We start from the raw sequence: 16,118 nt of genomic DNA on the forward strand, positions 1-16,118 counted from the left end.
AAAAAATATCGCATGAGTTTATATTTCAAATTGTTTGTATGAAATACATTAAGAATATGTAAATTATCATACAAAACATATTATTCTCGTTGTTTCTTTTAATAATATATACTTTTTCATCAATATATTACTTTAACCAAAAATTCTCATTCTATAAATTAGTATAAAATAAAATATGTTAAAAGATTAATGCTATATATTTTTCCGGTAAATTGATGCTTATTATATTTCTAAGACTGATTCAAATACATATATATATATATATATATATATATATATATACGAGCTCAAGACAGTGCAGTGCAAACGGTTTAACATTGCCATTTTTTATCCTATATCTCTAATTGAAGTATAAATATGTGCCAAAAAAACTACTTAATAACTATTAAGTACATTTAAATTAAAAACTATTAAAACATACCTAAATAAACATAAAAATTACAATCGACTGTGAAAAATGTTAAAATATCTCTAAACAAATCGTTTGAAAATGTTTTTAATGCCTATATTCAACACTGCCTTATTTACTAATGGACGTTAAGATATTTATATAGCTATTATTTTTGGGTCAGATCATCTTCATCCACATCAGTTTTACCGGGAATGCATGCCTGAATTTTTTTTTTATTTTATTTAAAATTCTATTATTTTCACCAGTGCCACATTTAGCGACATATATTTAATCACGTAACCAATAGTCCCTACGAAATTTGTCAAAGAAGAAATCAATTAATGAATTAAAATATATCCTACAAGAATAGATTTTGTTTTGTTATTAATATTATTAACTTGCTCTATATTTAAAAAAAAAAGTCGTTGGTTTTTTTTATATTTCATCATTTTTGAAATATGCGCAAAAAGATTTTTTTTTAAATAGCGGCGTAAATCATCTGTATTTAAAATTTATTCTAGAAACCCACAAGCTTTATTTCATCAACAAGCATTGATTAAAATGTAGTATAAAAACCAAATACTTCTAACTTTCCCACCCGCAATATACACACAATATCTTATTACAAAAGGAAAAGAAAAAATTTCAATCATTTTTTTTCTATGCTTAATAGAAAATCGAAAATTGCTGCATTTATTGTTTTTAATATTTCTTAAATAAGTCGACACTTCTTATTTCTTAACTCCACGTTCACGTTCACGGCACAGGTGCTCTTCATCAAGGAATTATCCGTTGAATTATTCGACGCATAATTCAGCTTGCTTGTCACTTTTTGTAAAGACCATTGAGACGTAAAAATCTCGAATATAAAATATTTTAAATAAATATTTTTTGAAGGCGTTAGTAAGTCATGTGCGATCGGAGACTATCTTAATGAAGTATATACCTATTTGAGACACCTTTAAAAAACAAAAGAAATAATATGCAATGATTTACGTGGTGTTAAAGAAAGAGAGAGAGCTATAGATAAATGGATCAAATCTATGTCACGGCATTACAGTTTAAACATTTATAGCGTGGAATTATACTTCAAAATGTAATATTTTAAGCTTGAGAACAAATTGCATTATCTTAATAGAAGCGGAGGTATTTCTGAGTTGTTGTTGCAGTCCAAATAAACCGATTTCAATGCAGACCACAGCGATGAGGTTAGCATTTTTTTTATATTGTATTTTTTTTTTTATTTTATATCGATTTTAAAATAAAGTTTTGTGCTGTAGTTCTTATTATAAACCATGCAGAGGAAGTAAAAAAGCGTAATATGATTTGTAACTTTTTTTTGACACTTAATACATTATATTTTGTCTCTCTATATATGTATATGTTATTGTTCCCATGGTTGTAAGGAAAGGGAGTGCGGGTTTTTTATAGGATAAAACCGTCGTTAAAGAAAAGGTCTCAGCATCATGTATGAACTACAATAGCCCCTTAAAAATAAATAAACAAAAGGGACCTATTTATAGAAAAGGTCGTAGAAGGTAAGGATATGTTAGTTCATCCCTTTGAAATGCTTTTGTCAGTCATTTTCGTGTAGGGTGTAATAGAATTGTCAGATCCGATTTATTTGAATCAGTAGAAAGACTACTTGTATTAAGAGAAAAGTTTATAGATTTATTATTTTTCTATAACATCACGGTAAATGTCTTAGACAACTTGCTCTATTTGAGTTATTGTAATAAAGCAACAACAACAAGCAACACTTTCAAGCCTTCAATATTGTCAGTGTTATCAAAAAAACTCTAAAATCAAGTTACTACTATACTTATACGTAAGTTAGGTTATATTTATTTGTTTTATTTTACACTACAACTATCGCTTTTAAATATACTCTTAAATAGAAGATTCTTTATTTTGACGTCGTCATTGGTGACGCCGTCTCTCACAATCCAGTTATATAAAGATGATTTAAAAACAGGAGTTATAATATGTATGTATCAATATTTAAGACAGCAAGCTTTATGTTGCAGAGTTTTTATAGTATTTAATATAATTTAAGTTTTGTAATACAATATTTATACTACTTTAGTTCTAAATATTCCTAGAAATATATATAGATTATATGATAATAATAAAATAATATTAACGTATCAGAATGCTGTAAACGAATGACGGCTGTATAACGACCATATACAGAGGTAATTACATTATATCATCCGCTATGAATTCAGCAATCGCGGTAAATACATAGGAATTAAGCTGGAAAAGCAAATTAACTAAACGCGTTTGGTCATGTGTAACGTTCAGCCAGATATATTTATTACCAAAACTATTTAAAGAAAAGTTAATGATTAAATAAAGTAAATTTTTCTTTAATTATTGGGCTATTTGGGTTCAAAAAGTACGAAAGTTAAGTCACCGTCTTCAAATATTACAAAAGCAAAATAAAATAAGTATAAAACAATATGTGTAAGCAATGAATATCGCTAACCATAAATCAACTATCGCACTTATTGATATTGAATTTACATTTTCAATTGTCATTTGATAATGTCACTGCATATTACTATTGCTTCTAAAATTATAACGCTTTTAATAGTATTCATTATATTTACATTATGTATTACCTAAATTACGTAGTGTTTAACATAAATGAGTAATAAATTTTACGTAGTGCAGAATACAAAATTAAATTGACTTGTACATGTTACATTTGTAATTGTGTTTATTGCTTATTCTAATAACCCGTATTAAAATATAGTATCAATAAATTTTGAGCCCCTTTCCTGAGGAGTAAAGCTATAAAAAGGCATATAATAAAGCTTTTGAGTTGCTTTTGATTAGACCCCTTTGTATTCGGAGCGGAATCTTCAAGATAGCTCTTATTATCCCGCTTATTATAGTAATATCTTCCGTCGCTCTTACAATTGAAATATTCAAAATATCCGGGAAGTATTAGTAACATAATGCTAAGAATCTTTTCGTACCTCTTGAAATTCGATATTCACAGTTATTTTTTCTATTTCTTAAACAATGATATTAATGAAACCGAAGTTGTAAGAACATAATGATGACAAATAAGATAGATCGTGAGATTTATGAGAAGATAATTTTGTTTATTTAAATATGACGCAAGGCGCTTGAAATTTCAATGCAATTCTCTTGTCCGCAGAATGCCGTGGTGTGGAATGAGTGCAGGGTGAGCGAGGCAGCGATGAGCGCGCCGGAGCCTTTAGTGCTTCAAGCGCTGCAGGGCTTCATCGACCAGAGTGACAAATGGCCTGGTCCGCGTGCCGTCAAAATATTCGTTTCTTCGGTTTACAACGGTGACCGTTATAAGCATTAAATATAATGACATATCTTTTAAATGAGTGAGCATCGTAGTGCCAGCTTGAGTGATCAGTATTTTTACATTTTAATACTTTTCACTGCTTTAAACATTTAATTGTTCTTCAAATATGGTTCTTTCATTAGTAAAATAGTGTGACATTATTCTATGCTACACGTTTTGATTTAAAAAAATCGTTGAAATGTATTTAAAATAACCTAATACTGATTTAAATAAGTAACTTGAATTCATATTTTCCATTTAGATTAGAGGTGATATATCTTATATGTCATCGTAACAATTAATTTATAATATAATTGTTGTTGTTGTTGGTATCCTAGATATATCACATGTGACCACCAGTTATTAAATAAATAAAATAAATTATTCATACTTATGCACAATTTCAATACAGAATTTCGTGAAGAAAGACGTCAAATTCTTGAACTTGTCGGTCCAGAACTACAAGCCACATACGATGATCGATATATCGAGGTAAAAGTTTTAATTAAATTTTCTTATTTTAACTATAAATTTATACCATTATTATATTAAACCACTAGTTTGTTTTCACTTTAATATGTTTGCCTTTACTATTACATCGCTATATTACCCAATTCACCTAATTAATTTAATTTGTAAAGAAAATATATAACCTAATTTCGTTTTAACCTAAAAATTATAGCCGTCATTTAGGCAGCGCTCGCCAATTATTTCGGGGTTAATTTAAGAGCACGTCTCTTAAAACATTTCCTAACTTCTCCCCTAAAATTTTCTTTGTACGTTTTGCTTATTACGGCTGATCAAGTACTGGCGATCAAATTATTCTTGGTCGAATTTGTTTCCACTGAAAATTTACGGAGAATTATTATAACTCCATTATCTTTAATATGCGAGGTTATATTAAAAGTATTTGGTAACTGTTCCAATGTTTGAAACTTTATTTCGTGCGAGTAATCGAAAATTCGTGTAACATTAGCTTTAACGTATGAGAAGTTCTAATGAAGGAATTGTCAAGCAAACACATAGCCATATATGAAACTGGATCAATACCAGAAGACAAACTTTGGAACGAGAATACAGCATAAACAAATATAACTTCATATTTTTGCACTGTTAACACCTCAATAGTAAATATGAAAGGCACAACTGAAATGAATGAAACATATTATTGTTAATCTTTAGTAAGCCTCACTGTGATGTTTTCCAGTTCAGTCAACCGACTTATCTCTGGATTAAGTAACACTGTTAGGTATTATATATATATATATATATATATATATATATATATATATATATATAATGAAGTACTTTTTTAAATACAATATTCGAATATGCCAAAATGGAGTCGATAAAACAATGCTTCTAGCCGAGAGCGGTTTTAATATAAATGATTGGACAGGGCCCGTGGAACTCGTATTTTGAATTTACAGTTCATTTTATCTGTTTTGTAAAAAATTTGAAAACAACAATATAACGTTGGAATCTTTAAATGGATATTTAATGATCCATTTTCGAGTATAGAGATATATTATTTTAGTATTTCTAATGGCTGTTTGGAAAGCGGGAACAGCGTGAACCAAAAAATCAATACTTTGTACTCTTTTCAAAGTTCGAGTTCGTGGACATGCACTACGGGACAGATGGTGGGGATGAAAATAATCCAGGTCTTCTGCGATACCATCTGGATGAAATACGCTGCTGCTATCAAACTTCAAGAGCTGGATATTTTCTTGTAAGCAATTTTGGTTTCTACATTTCGACATTATACAAATAATAACATAATGTTGAATAACGTTTAAAAATTTATATTATCTAAAAATCTTATAAGATTATGGAGCTTATAATAAGGAGAGTTAGTTCTTTAGTGCCTAAAGGCAGAAAGGGAGAATTCGTTAAAAAAGATTGAAATTGAAAAGAGATGAGAATACTTTAGTCTCAACGCCAAGAATAAGAGTCTATCAATTTTCGTTTCCATAAATAATAACATAAAACAATTTATTATTAAGCAAAGTATATAGGCATTTTTTTTATTTACCATGCAAATACTACACAATATAAGAATACTCAGTTTCTGAGCACGTGCATCATACAAACAAATGACAAATATACCAAATGAAAATTTTCAATAGAAATTTTAGTGCCGCTGACTTTTTGTAAATTAACACATACAACTGTTATTGTATCATGTCGAACATCTATGTATATACAATAAATATGATATAGGACGAGAAAATCAAATTTCCAAATCATCTTCAAATCATCTCCAATCTAAATTTTAATCTTACCAGTGAAATCTCTCCGATATTTGTAATCACTCTGGCTGCTTTTGCAGGTATGAAGCGATGATATTTTTATTAAATTACATTTTTAAATAATACTATTGTAACAGAAACCGTTCGCATCGATCTGTCTGACCTACTGCGACGTTTTATTTCCACACTGTGGAGGCTGAATGATGCGAGCGCATTTTCCCTCTCATAAATATCCCGTATAAATATTATTATCATTATTTCATTAAATCATCTCACTTATTATAAAATACACATTTTAAAATATTGTAACCTAAAACGCATCTAAACAATATATATGTAGTGCTTTATTGGTGGGGACACTTCAAGCTACAATCCTGTTCTACCATTCAAAATCGAAGCTGAAACATTTGAACGACTGATCAAATCTGATTCTCCGCAAACCGCTCTTATAAAGGCATGCTATAAACTCAATGAAGATGGACTATATCATCTTGAAGGCGATGAAAAATGGTAAGCATATAAAATTTAAATTTTTTTTCTTACTAATCATTTGAATAAGTCAACCGGAATCTCTGAACTTTCGATATATATATAAAATAACAATATTTTTATATAAAAGTTAATGAATTAAAAAGTATACAAGTCTTTCTGAGGTTGCTGTTCTATTAAATAAATAAAGAGAAAATCACTTTATTCGTTTTAAATAATATCAATTAGTAGTCGTGGTGGCCTGGAGGTTAAAGGACCGCCTCTCATGCGTGAGGTCATGCGTGAGGGAACGGGTTCGAAACCTGGCAAGTACCAATGTGATTTTTCATAGTCATATGTACTTACTAACAGTATTTAGACACCACTGACAGACGGTGAAGGAAAACATCGTGAGGAAACCTGGACTTATACTTTCAAATTATAAGTTTGAAATCGCCAACCGTCTTGAGCAAACTTGGTTATTAATACTCAAACCTTCTCCATGCGAGAGGAGGCCTTTGCTCAGAAGTGGGCTTTGATAGGCTGATGATGATGATGATTAATATCAATCCATAAGTTGCAATAACATTCTTATTTGGAGACCACTTGTTTGCACTTAAGCGAAGAGCATGAATCGTTTGTAAACAACGATTACTTTAAAAGCTTTCCGTTTAAATTATTAGAATAAAGCATATATAAATATAATATTAAAAGATTGGACTAATAAAATAAAGTAGAAAAGTAATATACAGTTTCTGAGAATTTGCTATTTACCAAGTATTCATCACATTCTTATATGTATGTACTTCACATATATATGATATTGCAAACGTGAAAGGTTCATGACTTTGTATGGAAAGGTAGGATTACCTGCATTATTCAACATAATACGTAGACCCAAACTTACCCTTATATTATACAGGTACCTAAAAGATTATCCCGAATTGATTAAACCATTTGGAGATTGAAAAAAGAAAGTAAATATAGATATTTGCTTATAAAACAACTGTTTTAAAATAAAAACATTACTATTACATTAATTTTAGAATTATTACAGAATTTAATGAGATCTAAGACTTTGGCTAGTTTTATTCATTTAAATATTACATGATTTTTTCAACGATCAATACCATTTCTTAACAGGTATAGCGATTTATTAGAGCGAGATGAACAACGCAAGCGATTAGCAACAGTACAAAAAGTATTCAATACTTTAGCTCTAGAAGCTTTGGAGAATGGAGGGAATATATCGAATTTACTACGAAGTCCTGCAGAGATCCAATGTGAATTAGCAATTGGTATGCGTAATGCTTAAATTAATAATATACAATACACAAGCTCCTGTTGTATTTATTCACACAAAAAAACTTATGTCTGTTGCTTTTACTGCAATAGTAATTTATAATAAAATAAAAATATTCTCTTTATTTTTCCTTAACTCCTTAACTATTATTTTTTGGTACATAAAATTTTCTTTTACAGTAAGGAAAAAAATTATTTCAATATTTATTACTGTAGCCTAAAAGTCTTAAGCTAGGTATTTTTTTTTGTGGGCTTATTTGTTAATTCCTTTACATCTTTCTCGATAATATTTATTCAATTTAATTTTAGTAAAATTATATCAAGGTAATTACTTTTTCCAATTGATTAACAATACAAAGAAGTGTTATATTGTATCAAACAACAAGAAATATAAAACGTAATAATCCAAATACCAACACATTAATTATATAAACTTAAAAGAAAGAAATCTTGTTCATTGTTTTTCGTTATAAAAAAAGGCATAAGATAGTATTGTACTAAAGAACGGGAATACTTTAATCAGTGTTTTTGTTTGCTTTAGAACTTTTATCACAAGGAAAACACCCAAAAGGTTTTATTGCCGTATTAAGGGACATTCCGGACTTGGAGCCAGATGACACAAAATTAACAGTCTTAGTTCATCAGAGGATAAAAAAGTTGCAAAAGAAATTAGAAGACATTTTACCTGAAACACATATAATTAGATTAGAGTAAGTATAGCGTTTGTAATATATTATAGTCGTATATATACAAAAGGAAATATTTATAAAAAAAATATATTTAATGATTTACTTATTCGTCCCTTAGCGCTATATCAGCAGATTCATCACGAACAGACGCAGCATCAGATTCAGAAGAGAAGTTATCACCATTCAGAGATCGTATACAAACCGTAGTAAGTTCGTTGGTAGACGACACCTTAAGTACAGAGCCCGATCAAGGCAAGGGTAGAAAAAAGACTGTACAGGTAATTAGAAAAATAACAACTAAATATGTTTATTATTGTTTTTTTAATATTACATACATAAATGTATCTTTACAATGTATTTTTATAATGTATATACATAAATGTATCTTTTTCATTTTTGTAGGAAGTGTTTCTTGAGCACATTACTCATCTTAGAATATGTATAGAACATAATAAACTGTATGAAGTTAATAATAAGGAAATCGAAAATACAGCAACAACTATTCTTAATAATGCTAAGGAAAACTATGATAGTCGATCACGCCATCCACCGGTACTGATATATGGGCCCGACGCTTCCGGAAAAAGTACTTTGTTGACACATCTTTACTTTAAATTCGAGGAAATCTTCCCCAAACCTGTTTTGAGAATAATAAGATTTTCAGCTTCCACGCCAAGATCGGCATACAATTTGGAGTTACTCAGAGTTATGTGCCAACAAATTTCCATTATTCTCAACATCCCTGAGGGCTATCTACCAAAAGATGCCAGTTTTGATCCCCTTTATATAAACAACTGGTTTCAAAGTTTACTACGAAGATGCGAAGAAATGGAGGACGAAGTTTTATTGATATTTATTGACAATGTACATAGAGTAAATCCTTTAGAGTGTGATATTGTAACGGGGCTCTCCTGGCTGCCTATGTCTTTGCCAAGAAATGTTTTCTTAGTTTGTACAAGCGCTGTGTCTCTAGATCAATTGCAATTGACACCAGCTCAAAAAGAAAAGTTTAAAGTTCAGAATTGTTATTATTTGTTAGACGCTATTGAAGATATTGCTGAGAACAATAGTTCAGGCGACTTCATTGACGGTGCCTTTGATAATTTAGAAGTCGTCTTCGGCTCTAAAGCCTTTAGTAAATTGGCTGGTAATTATTGTTTAACAAGATTTTATTGTATTAATATTATTATATGTATAATATATATTGTTTTGTAGGTTATATTACTTGTTCTGAATTTGGACTGACGGAACTTGAACTGTTGGAACTTTTGATGCCAACAAGCAATAGCGAAGCTGTTATTACATTGAAGGAAGCTAACTTCAACTTCTCTACGTTGTGTGTCATCAAGCATATGATGAGTAAGTATGTCAAACATTCGTAAATACGCATTAATTTTATAATATAGGAAATATGTTGGGAAATGATTACATTATGTGTTATGTTTATGTTTTGTGTTATGTATATATAGATTATAACTTGTTAAAAAAAAGATAATAATTTAAAACTTTGGATACTAAAATATACAAAAATTACTTTTAATTTAGGCCAATGTTTAAAAAAACCATAAATTATTACAAAAATCTAATTTTGTTTTATGTACAGTACAGCATCGATTTAAACACAACGAGGAAAACGAAATAAATTCTGTTTTTAATATGCTGTTCTTTAACATATATTACATACATCTAATCTAATCAATAATCATTTCATGCCATAGAAAAAGCAATAAACCTTAAAGAAAATAAATAAAATCTTAATTTTCTTTCATTTATAATTTTTTTTTTGCTAACACTACATATTACTCAAATTGAAATTAACTGCAAAATTTGGTTCGTATTTTGAAGCCACTTTATAGAGTGGTATAGAGTGAAATCGAAAGAAAGTAATATAAATTTTATTTCCAACAACTAGAATCTATAATTGAGGAAAACGTTGTGTCTGGTCGGAGCACATGGCGCTGGCGTGCGGCGGCTGCAAGTTCTCGCGCCCGACGTCGCTATGTACGAGTGCAGACTGCCTTACGAGACGCGCATTCGGACCTCGCTGCACTGCATTTTGCTAACTTCCTCAATGACGCTGATGACACAGACACATCGGAAACCCAAGAACCTGGTACCTTAAGATAAAAAAATATATTTTTTTGTATATTATTATGAGTATTTTTATCTTAACTTCATGTTTAGGTTGCGTGGACGACGACGATGCCCTTTTAGATTCCACTCCATTCCATTCAGCCAGTAGAACAGCCGCTGCATTTACTCAAAGACACGTGGAAGAGTCTTGGCTGCATTTATTGCTAGCTGGTGATTTCACAAAACTTAAAGATCTCACCGTTTGCAATTTTGATTTCTTGCTTGCTGCTGTAAGTATATATATATATTTAATAAACTGTTCAAAATCATTGCACAGGTTTCAAAGAGATATTTAAAAGAAACGAAAACCTATCAACATCATTCCTAAACAGTTGATAACTTGAATATCTTTGAATAATAAGGCTCTGTGTTAACGTTGGCATATAAATAAAAATTCAATATTACCGTTAATATCCGGTGCAGGTACAAACTGTAACGATATCGTATCTCCGTTGCATCCTGGAGCACGTCCGCTGCTACATCCTGGATCGGGATGTCGAGCTTGTGTACGGTGCGGTACGGAAGTCTAGTGACATACTTACCCGTGACCCAATGCAATTAGGAGCCCAGGTAATAATGAATATTAGTCACAGTTAAACAGTGAATTTTTAAAGAAGGAATAATTACATTATCTTTTACATAGTTTCATATGACCTTACGGGTAACTATACAAGTAGTTTGAAGGGTATGCCCATAAACAATTGGTGTAAGAAATTTATTTGCACGTTTGGTAATTGTTGCAAATTTCTATGTATAAAAATTTTCTATTATAACGAGATTATTTATATAAAGTCATTTAAATTTGTGATTGCTTTATGTTCAATAAAATGTCAAAGTAAACGACCGTCAATTTGATGATAAAACAGATTTGATAGATAAAAAGCAATTCATTAACTTGGTAGCTTATGTCAATCAGCACAAGCTTATAGCTTTGAGAACAAACACGATAAAACTATGATGGGGCTTTTATGAGAAACTTTATGGGTGCCGTAAATTAAAAATGTAGGTTATATCCAATTTTACCTTATTTACTGCACGAGAGTGGATAATTAGGTCAGTGATAGATGAACATTTTTTATAGTAGAAGCATTACATAAACCTGTATAAACTGCTCAAGTGAAACCAAGAAAATGATTTATGGTTGCACAAAGATTCTTACGCAAAGATTACGCCCGTAAGGTATAAATCCTCAACTTGTCAACATATCATCTCAAAGTATTAGGAGTCCAACTCGTCCTTTGTTTACAGCTTTTGAGAGAACCCTTCAAGTTTAAATAGCTAGAGATAAAGCATGTCTCGAGCCCACGGGACTATAAATAAGGTTTCAGTTAATTCCATTGGCCTCTTTACTACTGATGTATCTAGAAAGTTTTATTAGTTCTACACGTAACGGTTTAATTAAAACACTGTAATAGACTAAGTTCCCGGTTTATAGATACAGCTTTATTGTTGATTGAATTAGATTTCTACAGACATTCAATTATGAAAATATAATAACGAGTAAGACTTTCGGGAGAACAAATTTAAATAATATAATTATTTTAATATTTACCCAAAATATTGTAGTATTCTATTTTTTGCCGGTGTTTGGATTAATTTCACGAACTGTCATTACAAGCATAATGTATAGAAGTGTCTATCACTTGCTTTCTTGTTTTGTCAATTATCGCAAAAAATCGCTGATTTTTTTCACTCATTACCCTGGAAGCACGCAAAATACACTGTCTATTGAGGTCTGGCAGGGCGATTACGGACATGGATTTTTATGATTTGATGAGGGATCGGAGAAGTTAATAATAATTTGGAGTGATTTTCTTTTTTTAATTTAAGATGTTTTTTTTATTTTTAAATGCCCCTGCAGATTAACCTTGATATATATCTTTTTCATGACCGAGAATTTCCAGCTAGTTAAAACGGATGGAATGGCTTGGTTTATCCACTATATATTCAGGCATCGCTGACTTTGTGGAATCATTTATTTTTCATGTCCAGGGTGTGTTTCTTAATCCTTGCACTGATCCTCCTCTTCGTTTACATAATAGATGATGAGCCATACTCTGAATACAGTTTTTAGAGGCCCGTTTCTTGTAAAGGAAATATACTAATATTCGTCTCAAGAATTTTCTTACTTTTTAATATTGTTTTGTCACATTTTCAAGTTATGGCCTATTCTGTCAATAACTCCTTCATATAGTAGCATTGCAGGTTGTCGCTCATTTTTGGTTAGTTTTAGACGGTCAACATAACGTAAAAGCATATCTTTCATCGCAACGGTATGGGGCCATCTAAAACATTTATAGTATATTTCAGAACCAATACATTTAATTTGCGATTGCTAAATTCAAAGCAAAAATGATTTTTTTTTTACCTTGTAAAGAAAAAGTTGAAATAACGGAAAAATACCTACCAACCACATTATATTTTTCACTTTTTTACTAAAAGGAGATTTAATTAATGAACCATAATTAAATATGCAGGAAAAATATAATCAAAAAATAATTTATAAAAACGCTATTCGTTAAATAAGTTCTTTGAAACCTTGCCAAACGGGAAATGTGGACTCTTTTTTTTAATTACTTGTTAATTATAAATATATAATTGGCACTTTAGTTAAATAGATTTTTTTTATAGATAATTGCATGGTTACGTCCGGCGGTTGCCCGTCGTGGTGTACTCGCTACATTGGTAACTGCGGCCATGGCCTGGTGCGATGGTTATGACAAACCTCTACTGGTTCCACTTAATGGATGGTAAGTTTAGAAAAGTCTCCTGAATTTTATTAAGAGCAATAAAAAATCAAATTTCATATTTTCAAGTTTGATTAAGACAATGACTTCAATAAAACAAGTGACAAAAATATGCTGTTTGATAGGTTATACATTTTTTAATACTATAATAATGACTAGTTTTTGCCCGCGACTTCGTCCGCGTATAATTCAGAATTAGTAATATATAGCTTTTACCCATGACTTCGTCCGCATTGGATATTTTTTTGTATAGTAGTATGAAAAAACCTGAGCTGTACTTTTTTGTACGTAAGTTTGAATTGTGACGAGATGGGATGAGGCCATAATCAGTGTGATTGTCATAGGTTAGGTTAGGTTAATACATTTTAAGAAGAAGATAGGTTACTGTAATACATTTTTATATACGATGTTTTTTGTTTTTCCTTCCTTGGCCAGAAAAGTACTTATTCCCATGGAAATGCGTTGTTTTACTGCGGTCAAAAGTAACTCATGTCCTTTCTTAAGTCTCAAACTATCTCCTTATCAAATTTCATTTAAATCTGTTGAGTAGTTTAAACGTAAAAGCGATCGGCCCGCCAGAATTTTCCCATGGGAATGCGTCGTTTTCCCGGGGTAGCCGATGTCCTTTCTCGGGTATCAAAATATCTCCATACGAAATTTCGTGCAAATTGGATCAGTAGTTTAGGCGTGATTGAGTAGCAGACAGACAGACAGAGATACTTTCGCATTTATAATATTAGTATGGATAATTATTATATTTTATCACCAGTTATTTATTAGCTTTATGATTGCGATTTAGTTAACAATTTAAATCTTTAATAACATTAATTGCGTGTGAACGGAAAGTAGAAACAAATGGTATCCAAGCAAAAATTTCTTATATTTACAAACTGTGTAATAATTTATAATAGGAATGCATCGAGGTCAATAGCTGCTGTATTAATTATCGCTTATGAAGATGATGATCAGAGAAATAATTGTAGATTCATTTACTCAAACACCACTTCGTAATGTTTCGCGCTCACACATTTCAGATTTTTAGGTCGTTGCATTGAGAAATGAGGTTGCACCAGAAAAGCTTCAACATGACATTAGTTTTTTTTCTGTTTTCATATCTGTCTGTGTCAGTTTTCTTGGTCTAGATTACTCATTCATTTTAATAACACTGTAAATATCATGGTTGTATTATTGACAACGAAAATCACCGCTAAAATATTAATATAACTCAGCAGGTAACTTACCATTCTTCATAGACTGTCACGGATATTAAATTTACTTATATTAAAACACCTTTTTCTCCTTGGCTAGCTAAATAAGTTTTGGTATAACTGAACTTTATTCAATGAAATTAATATCTAATAAAATAAAATACTCTCTGTCAAGCGACTGGCATTTAACATTTACAAACTGGTCAACAGGTCTTTACGAAATATCTTAATTCAAGGTCACCAGATTTAAATAACTCCATTAGTTAAAAATACGAAACCTTTTAAAAAATTACTGTAATAGGTATTAAATTATATTTCTTATGTAGTTTTCAACAAAATGCAAAATGGTTTTCCTCAGGTAATAATCATTACTACCGGTTTTTTGTACTCGCTACCGTAATTCTGAATGAATAGAAACTTTTCTATTATACATTTTGCTTTATAGTGATTGCGGTAGTTCCCTCGGTGAGACGGCGACCCAAATGCTTTCAGTTGAACGAAACTCTAACCACACCTGTTACCATCATCTTTTGTCCATAAATTATGATAATGTGTTCTTTATCGGAAACTGTTATGGAATAATAAAAAAAATAAAGTTTTCTGGGTCATTTACAAATGAATTAATTGTAAATTTTTTATGTTTTTTTTTCAAATCGACACTTATTACCAACCAAATAGATATAATAATAGACCTCAAAGAAAATAAATAAGTAATATAACTGAATTGGAAACATTTAAATTGAGCAATTATAATAAGTATACTACGTCTTTATTACTAATAAAGTTTTGTACGTAAAATAATTAAATCAGCGAATTAGATGTCAGTACTCAAAGAACAGTCGTATCCCATCTGAGAAGACAACGCTGATGGATGATAAACGAAACTGCTTTGCTGAAATAAAATATTAATGTTTTGCGTAAATAAAAAAATTGAACTTAATAAAAACATACTACATATAACACCAATTGTTTCGCTGAAGGTCAAACAATTGCAATGTTATGTTAAGAATTTAATTCATATGTTAAAAATAATAATAAAGGTGACATTATATAATAAATAAGATACTAGTCAAAGGTAACGTACTAAATATATATATATAGATATTTTATAAGTAATATATGAGTATTAATCAAACGAATTGGTATGACAACAATATGAAGTGACTTGGAATAATATAAATGCATAAATTATTTCTCAAATAACCAACTCAATAATATAATATATCTTCTATACTTTCAACATTAATTTAATATATTTGCTCTTCAAATATTACTCAGCGATAATCTTCTACCTTATATCTAATTTACAACAAAATCTAACATTGAGTATTGTTAAATATAAAGAAAAAGAAATTACAGGCTATCAATTAGACGTGCCTCTGTTAAGAGGGATATTTAATTGATCGCTAAACGATCTGTTTCTATGTATCGTTAACCTTCCTATATTGACAATAAAGGGTCGTCAATAGTTTCTACGTATCTACAAATTATAGTGTTGCTTATTTGTAATATCAATCAAACTTCAATAACGTCAATGAAGATTTCATTAGAGATGTCAAATTAATTGCTAATTATATCAAGTAACTAATTGTTGCCCGCA

General features: G+C 30.2%; 1 protein-coding gene across 1 annotated transcript in view; it reads left to right on the forward strand.

Annotated features, from left to right (window-relative positions):
- The window catches only part of LOC116765491 (protein qui-1), a 52,592-nt gene that overhangs the window by 22,924 nt on the left and 13,550 nt on the right, over window positions 1–16,118 (forward strand). The window contains exons 2-14 of the mRNA XM_032654944.2: window positions 3,561–3,714; window positions 4,132–4,211; window positions 5,329–5,451; window positions 6,312–6,481; window positions 7,583–7,737; window positions 8,283–8,451; window positions 8,549–8,708; window positions 8,833–9,577; window positions 9,646–9,789; window positions 10,343–10,543; window positions 10,615–10,793; window positions 10,987–11,133; window positions 13,195–13,313. Of these exons, the coding sequence (XP_032510835.2) occupies window positions 3,603–3,714; window positions 4,132–4,211; window positions 5,329–5,451; window positions 6,312–6,481; window positions 7,583–7,737; window positions 8,283–8,451; window positions 8,549–8,708; window positions 8,833–9,577; window positions 9,646–9,789; window positions 10,343–10,543; window positions 10,615–10,793; window positions 10,987–11,133; window positions 13,195–13,313 (2,504 nt within the window). The 5' untranslated portion in view covers window positions 3,561–3,602. The remainder of the gene's footprint in view (window positions 1–3,560; window positions 3,715–4,131; window positions 4,212–5,328; window positions 5,452–6,311; window positions 6,482–7,582; window positions 7,738–8,282; window positions 8,452–8,548; window positions 8,709–8,832; window positions 9,578–9,645; window positions 9,790–10,342; window positions 10,544–10,614; window positions 10,794–10,986; window positions 11,134–13,194; window positions 13,314–16,118) is intronic.

The sequence above is a fragment of the Danaus plexippus genome, chromosome 11, assembly GCF_018135715.1.
Source record: "Danaus plexippus chromosome 11, MEX_DaPlex, whole genome shotgun sequence".
Taxonomy (NCBI): Eukaryota; Metazoa; Arthropoda; class Insecta; order Lepidoptera; family Nymphalidae; genus Danaus; species Danaus plexippus.